Source organism: Myotis lucifugus, unplaced genomic scaffold (assembly GCF_000147115.1).
Source record: "Myotis lucifugus unplaced genomic scaffold, Myoluc2.0 scaffold_123, whole genome shotgun sequence".
Classification (NCBI taxonomy): Eukaryota; Metazoa; Chordata; class Mammalia; order Chiroptera; family Vespertilionidae; genus Myotis; species Myotis lucifugus.
The window spans coordinates 2,565,376-2,581,411 of NW_005871171.1; the positions used below are offsets into that span (position 1 = coordinate 2,565,376).

Here is a 16,036-nt window from a genome sequence, read left to right on the forward strand (position 1 = left end):
TGTTTCTAACTCTCTATCCCTCTCCCTTCTTCTCTGTAAAAAAATTAATAAAATATTTTTTTTAAAAAAAGAGAGAACAAACTAAATTTATATGTAAGCATAATTCTCTGCTTGTTGAAATTCATATGGGACAATTTTAATAATTGTACAAGTTATTTTGCCTGACTCTGGGTAATCTATAATAATAAAAGTGTAATATGCAAATTGACCGAACAGCTGAACAACGGAACAACCACCCGGACAAACTTCCGAACAAAGCTGGGACTGCGAGGGCGGCTGAGGCAGCCGGGGCTACGAGGGCGGCCGGGGCTGCAAAGGCCTACTCTTGTATGAATTTCATGCATCAGGCCTCTAGTTAGTTATTATAAAATGAATACTTACAAAAACAATGCAAAAGAACCAAAGAGCCTGTTTACTTAAATATGCTGGGGAAAGCTGGAGTAGAGGCTGCAGGATAATTGCTACAGACCACAGCGAGCCTGGAGGTCTCGGTGAAAATGAGCAGTTTTGATATTTGATATTTGAACCACTAGAAAGCTGTAATTAAACTACATATCTGTTTAATTCTGAAGTTATCTATTTAGTCTCCCTTATTACTAATGCCAAATTCATATAATCTCTATAGTTTCAATTAATTAGACAGAAATACGAATGCTTATTATTCCACAGGTCTGGATGCCGTATGGAGCAATGGTGTATTTGTACAATCAGACATTTTTGAATTGCACCAAATTTCTTCTTGGAGAGTGAAAAATATTTGACTTAGTTTCTTAAACTCCTTCCTTAAGCATTTTTATTGTTATTTTCCTTTTGAGGGTACAAGTTAAGAAATCAGGTAATTTGTAAAGCATAATTTGATTACCAAAATATAACTTTATAATTTGAATTAAAATATTATTATAAACTTACAGTCTTCTGATCACCAAAGGATAATTGAATTTAATTCATGATTGAAAAATACAGTGGATGCAATATCTATAGAGTGGCTCTCTGAAAGACGTTGTTTCTGGCTTTTAGAAAAGCTTTTACTGAGTGTCCTTATTCTTTGCTAAATCATACTATTTAAAGATTTAAGGGGACACATTTTTTAAATTCTAAATATAAAAACGACAATCAAGGTCACATCTGAGGTTGACAGTGGGTGCTACTTGCTGAACACTGGAAAACAAGGCTGTGTATAATGTGATTTTCTTGCTGGAGAGATGGTATGACCAGATAGGGATATGGGAAAATTAAACTTAGAGTTTGCATCCAAATATCCTTAGGTTTGCAGGTTTTTGATCTGTTTATTAGCCATGCAAAAATATATTGCTGTTTCTTAATCTGATCATAGTTCACTCTGCCACTGGGATTATCCCCACACCCACACTTTGATATGATATGTTTTATTTTCAAGGGCTTGTTTCACAAAGATCAGCAAACAAAATAATATTTCCACTCCCCCCTCCATCCGCCTTGTTTTTTGTGTAGTTAGCCAACTTCAACGGGAAGATATTAAAATGATTAATCCTTATAACTCACTGTGTCTTAAATGACTGGATATCATGGGAGCTGAACTCTAACTTTTATCTCTTGAATATGAATGTTGTAATATTACAAAGTTGTAATTCATTCTGAACTATTTGATCACTACAATCTGTAGATAAATTGGCTTTGAGTCTTTGCCTGATGTCATAACTCTGTCCTCTTTCCTATTCAACTCCTCTGAGCTGAAGACACTGTTTAGAGAATCCAACTAAGTGAATAACAGGTTTAAAGAGGCATCATCTGCATGACTTTCCAAAACTCTGCCAGTCTCCTTTAATTATAATTGCCAAATGAGTGCCAATTAAGGGTGATTGGTTATCTGCCTTCAGGTATATTTCAAAGCAGAGTCTCTGATAAAAATGCACTGGATTTTGGATCCAAAGAGCCTGTTTACTTACGTGTGCTGGGGAAGCTGGAGCGGGGCTGCGGGCTAATGGCTGCGACCACAGTGAGCCTGGCGGTCTCGGTGAAGCGGACAGTTCACAGCGTACCTGACTGAGACCTCGCCCTGCTGTCTGTCACCCATGGACTTGGACCCAATTACTTCAGCTTCTCTGAGCTTTACTCTCTGCATCTGTGGGACTAGCTAAGGCTTCTGCACATGACTTTTATGAAAAGGAACTGAAGCCCTGATGTGCAATCCATCATAAACTGTGGCCTGAGAGCCCGGGGTGAGGTCTGAGGACACACCAGTGCTTTTGGTTAGTCTGCTTATAAGGAAATGACAATCTCATTTCTCTGAGATTTAAAAGCAAAACATTTGAAACAGCCTGAATATCCAAAAATAGGAAATGGGTTACATATATTTTATTACTTCAATAGTGGAATACTATGTGCATAGCAATTGAAATAATGCTATAAATGTATATTTATTAACCAGAAAGGTATTTGCATTCATATGTGAATATGGGAAACGCATTATTAAATACGTATATTGCATAAACAGATTTTGATAAAATTAGTAACTCGTGTGTGTATATATAAATATACATACACACTTTGATACACAAATATGAAACAGATAAGAAAAGATGTACAATGGCTGTCTCCAAGTGTGGGGATTGGAAGTAAGTTTTCCATCCGCATTTTTAAATTTTTCTAAAGTAAACAGATTACTTACATAAGGACACACACACACACACACACACACACACACACGGAGTCTGCTTCAGTCCAGAGGCTTTCTTTAATCCCTGGCAACTCCTTCTCTCTCTTACCCCTTCTCTCTCTTACCCCTTAGTATCCAGCCCATGGTCAAGGCCGTGGGTCAGCACTGTCTGGGTGCCAGCCTCTTTGAACCATGATCCCAGTTCAGAAATCATTATTTCTCATCTGTGGATGCAAAAAGCTTCTAGTTAGACACTCTGTTCCCCCTTCACCTCTATTTTACCCTCCCAATTCATCTTCATAAAGATTCTCAAATCAAAATGTTTGCTGAAGCACAGAGGTGACTTGTCTGTCTCCCCACATAACCCTGGATGTGTGTGATGGCGTCCCTTGGTCCTAGGACATTTGGCCTGGTACTAAGAGCCATTTGTAGCATAGGCAAGGTTTATTTCTTACTCTGCAGCCAAACACAACTGCTGTGTTCTGAACACCCCAGGCTTCTCTGTCTCTACTTTTGATCATCAAGTTTCATCAGTTGGTAATGATGCTGCCTATTGAAATTCTAGTTACAATTTATATATAGCCCAACTAAACTCTCAATTTTTCTGAATTCTAGGTGTCTTCTTACCTACCTCTGCATTTCATATTATCCTCAATATTTATTTCTGTATTGATTCATTTATTTATATCATTTTTGAGCATCTGCTATTCTCCAGGGGCTATCTGGCTACTCAAATATATGGGGTAAACAAGCCAGATATACCCTTGCCCTTAAGCAATTAATAATCTAATACTTAACATTTCTCCTTTTTAAATCTATTGATTTATGGTGAACTTCCCATAACTACCACCTTACCCTGTAACATCACACATATACTGACTGTGTTATGTGTGATTATCTTGTAGAAACTATGTTATCTTACAAATAGGAGATAATTAATAAATGCATTGTATTGTTGGAGGGCCAGAAGGAAAGACTGAATCAAATATTTTATTCCAGCAACGTAGTTACATATATAATATATGTATGTGTTTTAAATATGCATATTTAACCATGTGACTTTTTCCTGTTCAGTGTTTTTGAAAATTGAAATCAATTCTTAATTAGAATTATTAGTTTGGTCTCCAAAATGATGGACACAAGTTATTTTTGCTCGTTATATCCAGGAAAGACCAAAATGAGACTAACTTCGTTAAGTAAACCTGAAGCGGAGTACATGCTTTTATCAGAGCGCATGTCACAGAACTCAGCCTGGATCACTTCACCTCCAGTTCAGAGTCCCGAGGGTGGCTCCTTAATTACTGGGCACTGGCTTACAGATCGTAAAGTGTTAACATTTTACTGAATTTACACACTCCAAAGTATTCAGTCCTATAAGTACACTGTGCCTCCAAGTATTATTACTTTTTGTTTGTCTTTAGTGCAATTTTCCCTTTTTACTAAAAAAATATATATATATTTACTTTAAAATATCCCTTGGAAAAGTGAAGTCCCTTCCTATCTATTAAGAATGTCTATCTTTTTATGGTATAGGGTTTTTTTTATTTTAAACAATATTTACAGAAAAAATCTTTTAAGATATGTCAGAAATCTAAGTTAATATTTTAAATGAATCCTGCTGTTTTCAAGTGACTCTTTAGCATAGTAGTTTTAGCCCAAATCCACCAAATTCATTAAAAACAAAACAAACCAACAAGCTCTGTTTTAATCTTAAAAGAAATCCGCATCTATCTAAGGACTTGGATGTACCCGTATGGCTTGGTTGTGAGATTTATACTGAAAACAATTCCATCCAAATTGGTTGTGTGCAGTCCACTCTGTTTCAGATACAGCTGGAACGCTTGCTCTCGTCTGCCTCGTATGGCAACCAGGATGTGTTGCTGTTATTTGTTTCCCAACTAATTGCAAGTCCCTCGGGCCTGGGAGTCACAGCATGTCACTGTGTGAGTCTGTGCCTTGTGAAGTCCAAACGTTTGCTGATTTGGTTTACTTGATTTTATATTATTTTGTAAAACAAATGCTTCCTATATTATGAATGGTTTGCCATATCAATCTGAATTTTTATATGTTAGTCCAAGAAATTAGTTTTAAGACATGCATAGAGTGGAATGTTTCCTCTTATTAATTGTGGTCTGAATATAGCTTTTAATGTACTTTTTAATTCTCCAGAAGAGTATATTTATATAAACTTTTTATATTCTTACGAATATTATATTCAAGGTACTCACTTATGTCTTTTGGTGACTGGTAGAAATACGATTTCCTATCTATAATGCTGAATACTCTAAATATAAAACAGAAAAGAAAGTTGTAAGTGGAAGAAGAGGGAAAATGCAGATGCTCCTCTCCTACTGCCTGTTGTTTGAGATTAGACATCACAAAGCATCTTCCTTCCCTTCTGAATGTAGCTGTTTCTTTTCAAATCCATGTTGGTGAGAAAATTCAACTCAGGAAGAATCGCCTGATGTCTAGTTTAACCCTTCACCCCTGGGACGCGTCCTCTGCATTTCCCTGGAAGTCGCACGCGGGCAGAACCACTGTCCTTGCCCTTGCTTTTTGTCTTTGCCGCACATTTACTTTTCGACAGGCTTAAATAATGGCTCCAATGGCTCCAATGATTCATGCCCGCAGAGGGATGTCTTCATTTGCTCTATTCGCATTCCCTGTTTTAACTAATGGTCTGGTGAACACCTAGTGTAGGTGCATTTTATTAGAGAGTATATTCCCTCTAAATGCTGTTCCTAAGCTGAAAGAAATGGGCCATCATCACATAAAAATAAAGTATCTCTGTAGAATTTACAAGAAATGGAATGTCCTTATTCCTGAGGCATAGAACATAAGGGGCTTTTTTCTCTCACTACACTAATGTTGATTAAGGGTATCACATCAACAGCTGTTGTGACATACAGGAAAATGAATTCATCCACTGAAAAATCTCACTTAAAAGGAGCAAATCTCTTGATGTTTCTTGTTCTCTACAGTTTTCTTTTTCCTTTTGAGACAGGAGAAACCAGTTCCCACTCTCCAGATTGCTTCACTCTGAGTTCATAAAACTGCAATTAATAATGGTGAGCTAAGGCCTTTCTGGATTTGATGCACTGCTCTATCATCATTGAAAGAGAGTCTTTAAATCTGCTGTTAACAACTTGTAGGGACTTTGCACTGATTAATTCATCTGGCCATAGTCTCAAGGCTGACATGGCATCTTCTAGGCCTCCTGTTCCATTGGGATCAATGTCATCATTTTATAAGAAATGAACTTACTACTTTATAGACTTAGTTGGAAAGACATTTTAATCGTCAGCTTTAGACTGTGCCACTGGACTTTAATTTGTTGACTTATGAGAACACAGAAAATCTCATATTTTACTGAACTTTCTAAACATAAAATAAGGTTATCAGAGAATCCTGGTGATTCTGACATTTGAACTTCAGCAAAAGGGCAATCCATTGAGGTTAACTACCCTCCTTCCTGGAGTGCCCGCCGCTCCGTCCACAACACATGCCACGTGCTTAAGAAAACACCCCTTAGGAGAAGAGCACTGACAATTGGGTCAGGAGAGTTGGCTTTTAGAGTAGACATTACTTGGGGGCCACACATCTGTTCTCCCTGCACCTGGTGCCAGAGCCCGAATTCCTGCTGAAGAGGTACCTCTCGTCCTCTGTGTGGCCTGTGGAGCTGCCAGTCTACCCAGGACAAATGGCTGAAGCTAGTAAGCTTTCTTCTTTGGGGTTTGGAGTCTTAACTATAAGGGATAAGAGGAAAGAGAAAGTATGTGGAGCTAATTTGTTCTAGGAGTGGCGACCTGAACATATTTGTTGTCCAGAGCTAGTTTCTGCCCCTCTGGACCTGGATTTTGCTTCTTGACTATGAGCCACTTCCAAGCCTCAGAAGACATTCTGCTTCTCATTAATTTAGCTAGAATCAGCGTCTGTTACTTTTCTCTCAAGAACTATGTGAAGATTAATTTTATGTGTCAACTTGACTAGAGTAAGGGATACCCAGGTCTCTGGCAAAAATATTACTTCTGACTGAGTCCATGAGGGTGTTTCAGGAATATGTTAGCATTTAAATTGGCAGTCTGATTTTTAAAAAAATCACTTTCACCAATGTGGGTGGGCATCATCCAATCTGTTAGGGGTTAAATAGAACAAAGAGGTAGAGGAAGGACAGATTTGCTCTCTCCACTTGGGCTAGGGCATCCATTATCTCCTGCCCTTGGACATCAGCACTCCTGTTGTTTGAATGTCTTGCTTGAAGCAAGACTTATAGCATTGACTCTCAGAAGCTGGGCTTGACTAGAAGTAGAAGTAGACCACTGGCTTTCTTGAGCCTCCAGCTTGGAGATAGCACACTGTGGCCCTTCTCAGGTTCCATAAATGTGTAAGCCAGTAGTTCATAATAAATCTTCTATCTATCTATCTATCTATCTATCTATCTATCTATCTATCTATCATCTATCTGTCCTCTATCTCTATTGATTCTGTTCCTCAGAACCTAATACAAACTATTAAAACTTTGTTTTGTAATTATTAGATTTTAATAGTAGTGTATTATCCTTTGATAGTCCTTAACCTTACATTCTTTTGAAAATAAAATGTAGTAGAATATATTTACTGTAATGTAAAATATCTCTTTAGTAGGCATTTCCAGGGTGAAGTGTTTATTGGAATCCAAAATGCTGACCTAAGTCTATGAATGGTTCTTGGCTCTATTCCTGGGCAAGCTCCCCGCACTCTTCGAATGCCAGCCTTCCTTTGGGTCAAGATGCTCCAGCCACTCTTGTTTTCATTCACTTTTTGAAACATGACATGTTTTTGTCTGTCCATTCCTTCTAAGTGAAATTTTATTTCATTGCCTTTACTCTACCAGCAAATGCGTCTCAATCTTCATGTTTAAGCAAAACCTTGAGCAGATTTTCCTTGTCAACAACTGATTTCACATATCCTTTTGCTTAGTTGATCATCTTCATTTGGGAAGCCTCAGAGGCATCTCACACTTAGTCTGACTCACCCAGGTCTGGTTCTCTCATCTCCAGCCAGTTTTTCCCATCCCCTCCATTCAGCATCACCATCATGCAGTGCCTCAAGCCAGTAGTCAGCCTCGACTCATTTCTTTCATTGCCCCAAACCACTGCACCAGCCAGTTCAGTTGCCTTTACCTCTGAAATAGATCCCCAATCCTATTTCCTCTGTTTCACTTTCACAATTTCATCCTACTTCAGTTACCATCATTTACATATTCAAATGCAATATCTTCTATTTTATTTCTGTGTACTCTTTTTTTAATTTTTTTATTGATTTCAGAGAGGAAGTAAGAGGGAGAGAGAGATAGAAGCATCAATGATGAGAGCACACCATTGATTGGCTGCCTCTTGCAACCCTTTACTAGGGATTGAGCCCCCAATCCAGGCATGTGCCCTTGACTGAAATTGAACCTGGGACCCTTCAGTCTGCAGGCCAATGCTCTATCCATGGAGCCAAACCAGCTAGGACTCTGTGTACTCTTTAGCTCATACAATATAAGTGATTGCTCAAATTCTCTTTCTTAGAATCTCCAGTGGCTCCAATTAGGAAAAAATATCCAAATTCCTGACTGAGGCCAGCAAGGTAGTCCAACATTATTGCCAACTTAAGCACCTTCCTTTCCCTCCCTCCCTTTCTCCATCATTTTCTTTTCTGTCCCTCCCTCCCTCTCTCCTCCGTTCCCTCCCTCCCTCCTTCCCTTCCTTCCCCAATCCTCCCTTCCTTCTTTCCCACTCAGCCATTCGGAATCCCGAGCCACTCTGTGTGTGCACAAGCTCTTCTCCCTGTTGGAATGTTCTTTGCAGATTTTTGCACAGCTGAGCTGGCCTCTTCTTGTGATTTAACTCTCAACTCAGATCTCTCTCTGAGCCTCCTTAATCACTGTTTCTAAAGGAGCGTTCCCCATGCTCTATCACATCAGCCTGTTTCAAAGCTTCCAGAAAACTACTCCTGTAAAAGTATCTTGTTCTTGTCTTACTTATTGATATAATTTGCAAAGGCATATTTTCCCATCTAATTTCTCCTTTTAATTATGTTTAAACAGAAACCAACATTCTCTTTGGCTGTTACTTTTTCCTCACCTGTATTTTGGTTATTAGGTAACACATTTTCACAAGTTAATGAAGACTAATGAAATAAGAGCTAATTATGCTTTTTCCTGTGTATACATAAGAACAGGAACTCAAGATATGCTGTTTGTGCAAATTAACAATTTAAAATAGGCATGAATGTGGCTTCATATTTAAGCTGGTCAGAAAAAGGAGCCCTTTAAAAAATGAGAAGTATCTGAGTGAAAGAATTAGCCTGGATTAATACTTAGTCGTTATTATAAAGCACTTAAGTAAATGAGTTCCTTAAAGGCAGAAATGGCATTTTCATTGTTTGACATCTTTGTTTCTTTGCCTAACATGTTGTCTGTGAGCTCAAGAGGAGCCTCATCAAATAGTTGCTAAATTGAATAAAATATATATTTTAGAATTGTTTTAATGCTTACAATCTGAAATTATGTTTGAGCAAGGGAAGGAGATTTTTGTTCACTTAGAATTATGAAAGTTCAGTGAATTTATGAATATCAATAGAAGTAGGATTCTCACTTTCTCCATCTCATTGGCAAACAATGATCAGGAATGAGATGAGATTCTTGTAATATGGATTTGAAGTTTTGCATTTTATTAAGAAGAGAATTTTTAGGACATGGCTTTGGGGACCTCTAGGCTGTTTTCCAGTATCTTGTTATATCAATTCCTAATATGTATTAATTCTGATTAAATGATAACCAATGTATTCAAGATGCCAAGTCATTGGTGACCCAACTTCTCTATGTTAATACTAAATAAATTTGGCGAGTTTCCTCAAAAATGTATTTAAATAATGATCTTGAAATCACCAAAGACCTAGTCACCATATGACTACTTGTACTTAATTCAAAATGACGACACAGTTTTCAACATCCAAGTGTCTTTCTTCCTGGCGTTTCTTGGAAGGTCAGAGGGCAACTTGTTCACTGCCCTCATCTCCTCTTTTCAAAATCACACCTCTCCCAGAACTATGAATTTTCCCACTGAGGCCCACCGGCTGCAGCAGTTACTGGAAAGTCAGCACCTGATGAGACGATGATTAACATTGAGGCACACTGGTAACCTGGGTTATGTTGTTCTTCCCTCCGCTTACTACAGCCAGAAGAGAATGCCTCATTGAAACAAGTCCAGGTAATTACAGGAAAAGAGCTTCATTTCAGCAGTCATAACGTCAGATTTTGTAAACAATTGACTTTGCACATACATATAAATACGTGTGTATTTGTGTGCCTGTACATGTGTGTGTGCACATATGAGCAATTTTTATGGAAAACTGGTTTTGGGGAAATTGTAATGGGTTTTGTTTAGGGATACAAATTCTTACAAATTGGTAGCTGAGGGGCTGAAAGCATCACAGAACTTAATTTGTTCTGCAATGTGCTTTATTATTGTTATTATTTACTTAACCTTTAGAAATTAGGAGGTTTCACATGGAATTTCAGATTTCCAGTTTCTCCTGAAAAGTCAGGAGACACTGTAAGAAATTGTGTGCAGTTCAAGCACTGGCGACGCTGTGATTTTAAACTACAAATGGCAACAATTTAAAGGCTTCATCCTCCCTGGTGCTTCTCTTCCGTATCAAATGGTGGAGGTGGTAGGCACTGAAATGCTTACCCAGAATGCTCCCTGGCTTAATGGGGCATTACATGCCATCTTATTCCACCTGTAATTTCCCCCTAATTTCTCTGTTATATCAATTTTCCCTTCATAAAGTTTTGCACATTTGGGCCTATTTTTCTCTTCTCCTTGTTATGACTTTTATCCAGGACATATTTTCTCACTTGGGGTTACTGAATTTGTTTCTGTCATAGCCATCACCAGGCCTGCTGCCTAGCCTCTCCTCTGCCTGCCCCTGCCACTCTGCAGACTAGTTATGAACTCATGTGCCCTCAGCATGCTTCAGCCCCGGGCCCCGCCCTTGCTGTCCCTGTCCGTTGTCCCTCTCATTCTGTGTTAACTACAGGAAGAGCTAGCCAGTGTGCCCTGACCATAGCACAAAGCAGGCATCTGCCCTCTGATGACTCTGCTCCCAGCATTCCTCGCGCCACCTGTGCAAATAGATGGGGACCGCCTTCAAGACTGGCCTTTAGACCACTTGGTCCACAATTGCACAAGATAGCTCATCGTGCTGGCTACATATTTCAAAATCGTATTTTGTTGTTCTGATTGTCTTAAAACAGGTTTTCTCTGAGTATGATCCTTGGATATCTTACCTCAGAATTACCTGTCTTGCCTCTTAAGCATTTATTCCTGGGCTCTTGAGTTCCTTAAGTTGGGACATAGGCATGTGATAGAGCTACAGTCTGATCATCTAGAATTTAAAGACAGCATGACTAATAGTGATAGAGGCCTGCCTGATGCCTTGATAGGCTATAAAACAGGATTCAATTACGTTGACAGGAGTGCATTTCAGGTCTGCAGTGTGTTTCCCAAACACTATTCACCTTAATTGTTGATAATGGCTCTGGGTGTGGCTGTAACCAGCCCTCTGGCGCCCTTGCGGAGCCCATCCCCCATGGTCCAGTGGACGCAGAGTGGAAGGCAATCAGCGCCTTGCCTTTCAGGCAAAAGCAAGCCAGTGAGATAGGAAACTTCTCGAGTGCAGGACTGTGTTTCTTTCTATTGTTTTCCTGCCCCTCTCGTGCCTCATCTCCAGGAACACATGGTTCATAATGCTGAGTCGCATTGGACAAATGGAGTGAATGTGTGAAGATGGAAATTAGAAAGGACATTAGCATCCAGGTTGGCAATGATGGTGATGACTCATTGGTCGGATGCACACCCTGAGGTCCGCACTGGGTCCACCCAGTGGGTCCTTCAACTCTAATCAGTGAGGTGTTGCTATGATTCTCTACATTTCACCAATGGGGAGTGTTCAGCTAGAGTTGCAGAGGGAGGAAAGAGGCATTGTGATATGAGCAGCAACTACTTTTGTCATTCATGAAAAAATTTTGAACAAATTTAAACCATCTATTTTACTTTTAAGGGGGGGGGGCTGATTAATAATCATTGGAAAAATCAATGTGGTAAAGTGGTTTAAGGCAAAGAGTATAATTTGGAGCTGGAAGACCTGAGTTCCAGATTCAGTTTGCCACTTAACAGCTCTGCAAATTTGAGGAAGATCCAAAGTCTTTCTGAAACTATAAAATGGGAACAATGTTACTGCATATCAAGTTGTTGTAGGGACTAAATGATGCAATTTATATAAAATACTATAAAATATAGAGGACTCTTACTATTCATAATTGTTCCAAATGTGAATGAGGATCTCAAAAAATATAACTGTATTATTTCGAATCATGCTTCAAGGGGGGGGGGGGCACACAGAAATAATGAAATCTCATCTCCACAGTCACTCAAAGCAGGTGTCACCATGCGTCGCTGAGGACTCTGAGCTTCCAGAGGCTCAGCAACACGCCAGAGTCACAGCCCAGCCAGCCAGCAGCTGAGCCGGGATTTAAAAACCACACCTGCCCAGCTGCAAATGCTCGACTCTTTCCAATGTGCCAGTTTGCCTTTAAAAATAAATAAATAAGCCAACACGTATACTTTTTCTTAATATTAAAAAAAGAGATTTATGTTTGAATAATAGCTCATTCTGATGATTCCCCTATTAAGATGTTCCTGTTGCACAGGTTGTTGTGATGACTCAGCATAATATCAGCACACGTTGGCAATGGGTCGATGTTATTGCTAGTATTGATCTGGTGTTGTAGAACTTCCTTGGCGTATATGTTAAAGTCTCCCATGACCTTAGAATACAATTTTGAGGAATGGCAACTACTTAGGAGCTGTTTCTTTACGATTGAATAAATTTATGAAATAATGTAAAAGATACACCTATTTCAATAAAATATCAAGTCCATTTACTTAAAAGACATCTAGAATCTGGTTCAATTTCTTTTTATGAAATATGTTAAACATAATTTGAACATAGCTTAAATGAAGTGTCCAAAGGGATAAAGCAGGTCACCTGGGAAATTGGCTTTTATGGATTACAAGAACTTAGTGCCAAAACTGTACTTAATGGACACACTTTCTTTAAAAAGAAAATACTTCAGTAAACAATGGACTGTTCTATCAGTTTCATCATTGTTTCTATATGAGACTGTAGAATGGCATAATTATAGCAAAAGTCAATAATGTAAACATCACTATCAGTGGTGAAGAGCACCTTTGTCTTCATGGATTTGGAGTTCACAGGAAATGCAAAGGGAAATCTTTGATCCAAATTCAATTTTTAATTTCACAGTTTTTTTAAATGTTCTATTTAAACATCTCTTAATAAAGAGAAGTTAGAGAATTTTCTTGCCTGTGGCTTTTTGAAGGAAGTGATTCTGAGAATACTTCATGTCTGCACCAACTTTTATCCTGAAGCAGAGCTCTAGCAGAGAGGAGCTCCAGCTATGAACTGTGATTAGTGGGGCATGGGGTAGGTCACGCCCTGCAAGTAATTTAACATCTTTCCTTTGAAACATTGTATAAGGTCGTGGTTAATTCAGATGCCCTGGAGTCACACACTCTGGGATCGAATTCAGCTCTGTCACGCTTCCTAATCTTGTCCTCTTAGCCCGTTACTTCAGCCCTTTGTGATTCTATTTTCTCCTCTGAAAATTAGGAATAATTACTGTTGCACAGGTTGTTGTGCTGACTCAGCATACTATCAGCACACATTGGCAATGGGTCGATGTTATTGCTAGTATTGATCTGGTGTTGTAGAACTTCCTTGACGTATATGTTAAAGTCTCCCATGACCTTAGAATGCAATTTTGAGGAATGGCAACTAATGAGGAGCTGTTTCTGTACGATTGAATAAATTTATGAAATAATGTAAAAGATACACCCATTTCAATAAAATACCAAGTCACTTTACTTTAAGAAACATTAGGATGTTCATAAAATGAAAAGATTATAAAATGAAACCTTCTAGTAAATAATCATGAGCTTATACATATTTTCAAAAGCGCACAAAGTTGCTCTCGTCCTAGGAGAACATATCGATTTGTGTGTGTATTTCCAGCAGCGCCTTACGCACACGGTGCCTGCGGCCAGCCGCTCTCCCGGGGGAGGTGGCCCCTTTAATTGCAGTGAATGGCGATTCTATTTGTAGACATCACTTCCTACAGCACGCCTTCCTTGCTGTGATTATTATTTAGAAAATTCTTGTCCTCAAATGATTTAGTCTCCTTGGCTAAAGGAGAAAGTCCTACAGCACAACCAGAACCTCACAGATAATCTGTCCAAGCTGAAAATGTACATTCTCTTCCAGCAAAACCATGTGCTCACTGCGACAGAGGGAAACAAACGCTGCTCAATGCCAAACACCTTCACATGCCACCCAGCCCGAGAGAGAAAACTTTAAAAAAATCAGAAGCACGAATATTATTTGACTTGCCCGGCATTCCATCTCCCACATTAGCTCTTGCTTATAAACAAAATCACAATTTTCACATTCAGAGAAAATCCACAGCAAGAGGACTTACCTTCCTTCAACCAAGAAATATTATTTTTATCCTTTTCAAAATGCTCAGCTGCTCTTACTTTTATGTTTTCCAGCTCAGTTTCTGACATCTAAGAGGAAACACAATTTGTGATATAAAAAAAATGTTTAAGAACCCAAGTTTGTGACATTGATCTTTACATTTAGAGACTAATGCCATATTGTAGGAAAGTGTTTTCCCTATAGTTTTGCAGTTCACTGCCTAATGTTGTCTTACATTTTATCCATTTGTAGTATTTTAAAACATTAATATTGAAAACTAAACTTTATATAATATTTCATTTCCCAGCAGTAGAGTGCTATAAGATTTTATAATTTATGAATATGAAAGAATAACAGATTAACAACTAGCCACAGATTTGTAAAAAACAAACATTCTGTTGCTGTTTTCATGTTTTTAATAGTCTATAGAAAAGCATGCTGCAAAGTGATATACAGAGATATGCATAATAAGAAAACATAAGAGCACATTTTCAGCCATTTATTGGGTTGAATGAGAACCCTATGGGCTGAGACGGGCCTGGAGCTCTGGAAGGTGAGGCGACCTCCCCGGACCCCACTGCACCCCGCTTCCCGGCCTCTCTCAGGAGCTGGGCTGGCCTTGCTCCGGCCCCGCGGTGCTTACCTGGGATCCAGGAGGAGGCCCAGGGGCCAGGCAGTGTGCGAGGCGCTGGGCAGCCTTCTCCTCGCCTCCCGATGCCCAGCATTCCTCCCTCCCCGGCCAGAAATGAGCAGGGAAGCGAAGCACTCCCTGCCGTGGTGCTACGTTTGTAACGCTGCCAACGCATCCAACTTGTGGCTGAGAGCTTTTTTAAGGTCATATACAGCCTGCGGTTCAAACAGCGAAAACCTCCTCCAGGCCAGCGCCGATTTAAAAGGACACTCCGCGAGAGTGGGAGACAGTAGCCTTCCCACCCCGACTGTGTCTTCACCCCTTCCTTCCACCCGCCGCTCATCCTGGGGTGACATCAGAGGGTGAGGAAGAGTATGCAGAGACGACTTGGGCTAAAAGCAAAGGAAGGAACACCTCTGAGGCTTTATTCTTTACAAGTTCATCCTGCAGCAGAAACACTGGAAAACAAGTTTTCCTAACACTGTACAGGAAACAAGAAACAGATCCGGTTCTTTGGAGTCTGCAGACGTCCCAAAAGGCTGTGACAACATTTCAAAGCGGTTTTGTCGTTAGATTCTCAGTCAGAGCTAATACTGTTTTCAGCAGAGGTTGGCGCAGGAGGCACAGCCCTTAGGCATGCGCTGACGGAGCCCACGGGCGGGCCGACGGAGCCCACGTACCGGCTGACGGAGCCCACGGGCGGGCCGACGGAGCCCACGTACCGGCTGACGGAGCCCACGTACCGGCTGACGGAGCCCAGGTGCGGGCCGACGGAGCCCACGTACCGGCCGACGGAGCCCACGTACCAGCCGATGGAGCCCACGTGCGGCTTGAGGGAGCCCACGTACCGGCCGACGGAGCCACGTGCGGGCTGAAGGGAGCCCACGTACCGGCCGACGGAGCCCACGTACCGGCCGACGGAGCCCACGTACCGGCCGATTGAGCCCACGGTCGAGCCGACGGAGCCCACGATCCGTCTGATGAGCTCACGTATCGGCCGATGGAGCCCACGTACCAGCTGACGAGCCCACGTGCAGCTGACGGAGCCACGTGCAGCTGACGGAGCTACGGCGGGCTGACGAGCCACGTACCGCCGATGAGCCCACGGCGGCTGACGAGCCCAGGTGCTGCGGCCTATTTGTCGCCAAGGAGAGCATTGCTGGGTTGCACAGGTTCCCTTCCGG

The 16,036-nt window shown here is 40.5% G+C and overlaps 1 protein-coding gene across 1 annotated transcript in view; it reads right to left on the reverse strand.

Moving 5' to 3' along the window:
* MDFIC2 (MyoD family inhibitor domain containing 2) overlaps positions 1-14,312 on the reverse strand; it is a 116,781-nt gene extending 102,469 nt beyond the window's left edge. The window contains exon 1 of the mRNA XM_023758094.1: positions 14,223-14,312. Coding sequence (XP_023613862.1) covers positions 14,223-14,310 — 88 coding nt within the window. The 5' untranslated portion in view covers positions 14,311-14,312. The remainder of the gene's footprint in view (positions 1-14,222) is intronic.
* Between the last annotated feature and the right edge of the window lie 1,724 nt (positions 14,313-16,036).